The 6801-nt window shown below is 32.6% G+C and overlaps 1 protein-coding gene across 1 annotated transcript in view; it reads right to left on the bottom strand.

Annotated features, from left to right (window-relative positions):
- Positions 1-1297: 1297 nt before the first annotated feature.
- Positions 1298-6801, bottom strand: part of LOC111642497 (cell division cycle protein 27 homolog) — an 84116-nt gene continuing 78612 nt past the window's right edge. Inside the window, exons 11-17 of the mRNA XM_023388851.1 lie at positions 3502-3674; positions 3276-3428; positions 2997-3205; positions 2809-2926; positions 2524-2727; positions 2307-2460; positions 1298-2156 (exon numbers count right to left, since the gene is read on the bottom strand). Coding sequence (XP_023244619.1) covers positions 2035-2156; positions 2307-2460; positions 2524-2727; positions 2809-2926; positions 2997-3205; positions 3276-3428; positions 3502-3674 — 1133 coding nt within the window. The 3' untranslated portion in view covers positions 1298-2034. The remainder of the gene's footprint in view (positions 2157-2306; positions 2461-2523; positions 2728-2808; positions 2927-2996; positions 3206-3275; positions 3429-3501; positions 3675-6801) is intronic.

The raw sequence follows: 6801 nt of genomic DNA, 5'->3' as shown, positions 1-6801 counted from the left end.
TTTTTTGCCATTTTATAAAAAGCTTAATTTTTGGGATATGGATGAGTTTTATAAAAAAAAAATTGTTAAGCCTGATCCTACTTGACACACAACCCTGACCTTTAACCACTAAAATTTAATAGTGTTGAACTTTCTCTAATACACAAACCTCCCTGCAAAATTTTGGAAATTTTTAAGAAAAAGTACAGGAGTTAAGCTTCAAAGTGGATGAACAAAATCATGCCCCAACAGGAAAAACCCCCGAAAGTTTTTGCATTTCTCAATGTTTCAAGATCCAGAATCCAAAAATCTTGGGGGGGATCATTTTTCACTGATGGCAATAGTTTTCCTAACAGAGCCGGGAAAATAAAAGTCACGAGCCACCTAGTGGAACAAATTTACAACACCTTTTGTTTGTAAAATAAAATCAAGATTACTTTAAGTTCACATGTAATATTCTGGTTTGAATATCGAAAATATAAAAAGTCCCATCACTGCTATAGTCAACATGGTGAGAGTAGACAAGAGCCAGCCTTAACAGGAATCATTGAATGGAAATGCATGAAAGTTTACTCGTGGATCTTGTTTGTACATCACATACCATAGTAAAATTTTATTGGTGTGTATTATACAATATTTTTGATTATTCTTGGATTAGGGCTATTTAAAATGATGACAAATTTTGTATGATGAAACCATTCTATCATACATGGGACAATCAAAGTAGTTTTACAAACTCAATAATGGACATAATTTTATTGTAGAAACAGAATTTATCTGCAAGCAAAATCAAGCCATGATTTTGTTGAGGAATGCAATTCCATTTGGGTATTTATTGCAATTTGTAGCTCATTTGTCCCATCCCTACTGCCAAAGACTCCCGGTGACGACACTCATGCATCGTTCTAATTGTTCAAGTTGCCAACTTGGGCCATTTACTACCCACATTGGATTGGGCTTTGGTTTTTAAACTTGGAACTGGTAAAGTTACTAGGATTGACTCCGTATTTTTTTCAAAAATATAATGACGTTACCTACACTTTTTAATTTGCAAAGATGTCCAATGAAGACTAAACTGTAAATTGTGCATCTAATGATCTTGGTATGTTAATTATCGGTCTTACAGAAGGAAACTTGTTTTCATCAATGAAGAAATAATTAAATATTTTGCCCAATTTATCAAACAGCAAAAATAAAAATTTGTAAAAACTTTATTAGAAACGATAAGAACTGTTTTTAAATTAAAACCTGTTTCTCGAAATGGTGTAAAATAAAAATTAAAAAAAGAAAAAACAATGCAGAATTTTACAAGACCCCATTTTAAACATTCTTCTCTCTCTCAATTCTGTCTCTTTTAATGCAATATAATCTGTGAGCAGTGTACATGTATAATGATCGACATCTCTTTTTTTTTTTAGCTTGGCAAAGGTTACATCAAACCATACAATATATACAATTGTGTTTGGCCCACCTGCTTATTTTCTTGTTTTTTCCCTTCTGCAAAAACAACCGATAACAATACATCACAGCTTCATGGAATTTTGATGGCAGTTTCCTTTACAGACATATACAAGAATCGAACGTTGGACCTGTCCGCATAATGGAATGATTTTTTTGGTTTTTTTTTTCCTTTCGACTACATATCGAACACCAATTACTTTTCTGCATTTATAGCCTTACAAATAAATAAATGACTTTCAAATATGGCTATATATATAATATATATATATGTATGTATATAGGTATATTTATATATAATACAGAAATGAAACTTCCATAATTATCCAATCACTGCAAACTCAACTGGATACACAAAACACTGTTTTCGGTGTATTGTTTGATTAGAGAGGAATCTTTCAACAACGATGTCTCGCAGCTAGACCGACTTGATTCTATAATTATAATTTACAGATTACACATCATTTAATTACAAAGGACACACATTTAATCTGTTCCGAAAAGTCTGAACTTTGCCGGACTTTTTATACAGAGACGCAGCTTTTTTTCGTGTTACGGATGTTTCTTTTTAATTTACTCTCTCTGCTTTGACTTTTCTCAAAAACTCTCGTCACTTTCCATCGTCTGTAACTGCATGTCTTCTACGTCTACTACCGAACTGTCGTGAGACGATTCATGATCGACGGGGCCCGAGCTGACACTTGCGACATCGTCCACTACTAAAATATAAATTTGTTTAAAATTTAGAAATTGTACCAATGGAAAGGAATAAATATGGATGTAAGGCAACAGATGCTGTATGTACTTTTTAATGTAAAAAGTGTCCTTTTTTTTTATAAAATAAAAAATCAATAAATACATTTACGTGCCTTGTTCGTGCGGTGTAACTACTTCTTCATCGTCATTAGTGTATTGTTTGTCGATTGCCTCTTTTATTTGATTATTAGCACCTTTGGGATCTAGATCCATAGCCCACGAAAAATTCATTAATGCTAGGTGAGTGTTACCAAGCTTTTTATGCACCTGAAAATAAAGGTGTTATCAATAAAATTTAACTCATTCAATTTATATTTAAATATGGGTTACCTTTCCTATGAGAAAATATACAAGAGATTCTTTGGGAACGAGCTCCTTCAATTCTTCGAGCTCTCGTAGAGCATCCTGATGGCGATCCAAAGAAAAATACACGGATGCTCTGTGAAATTTGCACAATGGATTTTTTGGATCCATTGCAATTGCTTTGTTTAATGTGGCAAGAGAAGCATCCATCTTTTTCAATGCATGCTGAACCTGAAAATGAATTACAAGATATTTTTTTCGTCGATAAAATGTCTTAGATGATGTATACAATTAATTATACAAAATACATACAACTCCAATATGACACATAAGAATTGAACTTTGAGGATTAATCGCAAGAGCTCTTTTGAAATGTGTTTCTGCTAAAGTAAATTTTTCCTGCTTGTAATATATCATACCAACACCATACCTAGAAAAAAAAATTTATGTTATATGCAAACCAAACAATTCAATCTTCAGATATGAAAAAACCAACCAACCAAGCATTATAATGACGTATGTCGATTTTTAATGCATTTCTAAAGCAATGAATGGCACGGTCCATCTCTTCCGTTAATACGTGTTCGTGTCCTAGTAATGTATAGGCGTAAACAAAATCTGGATCTATTTGTATAGATCTTTTTAAGAATTTAATGGCAGTTTCATGTTCTTTTTGTAAACTAAAACAATTTCCTGCTGTGCACCAAGTCTGAAAAAAGAAACAAACCACATAAAGATGGAAACATAAAATTTATTTCTAAATGGAAACAATATCTCACCTCAGCTGCCTCTTTGTCAAATTCTGTTAATTCCTGGGCTAAACCAGAAAGGGCTACTTCTTGTTGCATATGCCACAGTGCAGTGCTATAATATTCTATACCTTTCACTCTATGTGGCTCGAGCCTACGAACTTCTTGAAATATGTTAATTGCCTGAATGAACAAAAAGAAAAGTTAGTATATTGATTAAATATTAATTGAGGTATTTAAATTACATTTAAATCACCTGTTCGTATTCTGCTAGTTCAAAATGTGCTCTTCCTAGTGCCGTAAGCACCCAACCCGTATAGTAATGATGAGAAGGTAGCCTACTAAGAACTTCTATGGCTTTTCGACAACAAAAGTGTCCGAGATATAGACAAGCCCAACCGAGTTCTTGTAGTAGTTGCATTAATCCTTCTACAGTAAAATATTCAAATATAAGGTATTTTCTAGGTAAGCAAATAGAAATTATCATTTATACCTATATTAAAATATGCAGGAATTAAAATTAAGTGTTAACTGTGAACATTTGATAGATATTCAGAATACTTGTCATCAGATTGGTGGTGAATATTCAGTATCCAGATGGTAAAATGTAGCTTTTCTGATTTTAGTCTTGATGTTGGCCATTGGAGTTTAAAAGTGCTCTGAATTAAATTGGCAGAGTTTGAACTTGATGCACTGTTTTGGTTTTGCTTCATTTTTGACATACTGCACATCTGTTTCGGCTGGTGCCAGAATCATTTGATTGGTTGCAGCTGAAAACATTTGCATTGTTGTTCTCTTTGCTGACATAATAGACTACATATTTCTCTAGCACAAACTTTATCTGTTGCAAATGAGCAACTGTGAGGTCCAGCTGGAAGAGATACAGGCCATCTGAGTGGTGTTTCTTGAGGAATGGGATCGAGGCTGATCCCATTCCTCAAGTCTCTTCTTAATACACTCCTTTTTGCATACTTTTTTGTTGATGGATAATTTAACCTTGAGTGAAACTATATAGGTTATAGTGACGTCGGATGGTTGAATGGCTCTGTATGGCCTAACCAGCATAACCGCCAGTCAATGTGTTAATTGTCTGTCATTCACATACTGGATATCTAGCAATAGTCTTACTTCTTACAGCCTTTCTATGATACTTTAAACTGTCCTTCTTGACATTCCCATATCCATAAAATACTTAACTGTGAAGCTTCCCTTTTCCTTGTGTTTGTAAAATTCACTAAATACAATTCTTCTTTGCTCTTCATTAAGCTGTCCATTTTGTTACCACAACAATATTAATTGAAATCTACTGAGCCAAAGTAACAATCTATGCTAGCACATTCTCAAATTTATATTTAAAAAATACCACTAAAATTAATGCACGATATCCTGTATATTGTATAATGCAACAAAATAAAGTAAAATTGCTCTTGCAACTCACATGAATGACAGACTACATTCACTTTTCATGCATATGATCATAGTTTAGTGATCACTGTGTGTATATACAGGGTGTATATCTTCATAATTAAGGGAAGAAAGTGAATCAGGGGAATACAGTTTCTCAGAAGTAAAATATTCTAACATTCACATTTGACAAAGAAGCTTTGGTCAAACTTTGGTTTTTATCAAACTTTGTTTTTTTCAAGCTTACAGATGAAAGGAAGATTAAATTGTGGGAGTTTGAAGAGCTGGAGCCTTGATTTTCCAAATGGCTGAACTGGTGGTTGTTCAATAGTTGCCATAATTAAAATGTACCAAGACTGGCATCAAAATGCTAAAACAACAACCCAACAGGATTGCCAGATTGGCTTTTTTGACACCAAATTTGTGAAACTTGGCTTTTTTCAGTCTTTTTTTTTCCATTTTAATCACTCTACTGGAATAACTTGAAAAATATGCATTCTAAAAAAAATCATTCAACCAAAAATGTTATTTCCATCTTATGACCCTGTAGAAGTCTATCAGTTTTATCTTAGATGGTGCTACAATTGGTAAAACAAAGAAATAATCAGCATAAATAAAGTGTCAGTGGTTCAGTGAATAAGAGTGAAATGGAGAAAATTGTTCTCAAAGTTATTTTATTTTTTATTTTCATGTACAGTGGTACCTCAGGTTACGAACACCCCAGCATACGAAATTTTCAGGATACAACATGAAATTCAAACATATTTTTGCTCCACGATACGAACAAAAACTCACCATACGACGTTACATTAGTTCGCATTTTTCATTTGTTTTTCTTACTACAGTTATTTTTTAATGTATTACTTGGCTTTAATTTGAGTATGTTTTTCACGTTGGAACAAATAATTTGGTTTTACATGTAATCGTATGGGAAAAGATGATCCACCTTATGACATTTTCATGATACGATCTCAGTTTCGGAACGGATTAATTTTGTATCCTGAGGTACCACTGTATAATTATGCCTAAGTGGAAATCAACATATGACAATAACAGAAAATATAATGATAAATGGAAGGATAAATTTCCTTGGATTAAAAAACCAACCGATGGTTCTGAATCCACATATTGCAAATTATGTAAGTGTACCATAGTCCCAAGATTATCCAATCTTTCAAACCATGACAAATCAGACAAGCACAAGAAAAATACTCCATCTACATATCAAATGGTTCTTCCTGTCACAAAAACCAGCAGGACAGTTGACGATAAATTGTAGGAGTTTGAAAATATATTTAATTTAGTTTCAAATGAAATTCATAAATGTGGCCAATCTTTAACAAATTTCATTGGTTTTGCCTGGATGGTGCATCTAATATGGTAGGATGCAATAATTCTGTATGGTCTAGATTGAGTGAAATTGCTCCTTTCTGTGTGCAGTATAAATGCATATGTCATTCTTTAGCACTATGTATTCAATATGCTGTTTCAAATGAAAAAAAGCTCACTCTCATTGGGTATTCCACATTCCTTAAATTGATCTTTGTCCATCCAATTGACAAATGGTAATTTTCTGTATTGCTCTTCAATCATATTAAATTGTCTTGTGCTAAATTCAAAAATGGCAATTCAGAAAACTTTGGTCGCAATAATGGTAAACTTGAAAAACTTTGGTCACAATAGAAATAGCAATTTAAGATGCCAAGATTTCAAAGAGTTGTTTAATGTTTTAAACTTTTAAACAGATTTTGTTAGAATTGCACCATTTCCCTTTGAAAAAACATCTTCAACTCACTGGCTAGTTCAGAGAAAGGTCATGTTATAATTTATTAATGAATTGGGAAGAACTTAAAGCATATTTTATTTCTGCAGAAGTAGCAGAACAACAATTTGACACCAAATTTAAAGCAAGAATGATAAAAGAAATGATCTTGGATCAGACTAATTATCTCTATTTCCATTTTGCAACTCCAATAGTTCAAGAATTTGAAAGGTTAAATGGCCTTTTTCAACAAAATAAAGCAGACCCTTATCAGTTGCATGAAAGTTTATTTTTGCACTACAAATCTTTAAAAAGCAGACTTTATGATGGTAATTATAAGAAAAGTATTTCTAAAGTTGATTTTGGAATGAATGAGAGTGAGAATATTTA

The sequence above is a fragment of the Centruroides sculpturatus genome, unplaced genomic scaffold (assembly GCF_000671375.1).
Source record: "Centruroides sculpturatus isolate CEXI.00-Female unplaced genomic scaffold, Cexi_2.0 scaffold1661, whole genome shotgun sequence".
In the NCBI taxonomy this organism is placed as follows: Eukaryota; Metazoa; Arthropoda; class Arachnida; order Scorpiones; family Buthidae; genus Centruroides; species Centruroides sculpturatus.
This window is presented reverse-complemented; position numbering and strand designations above follow the sequence as displayed.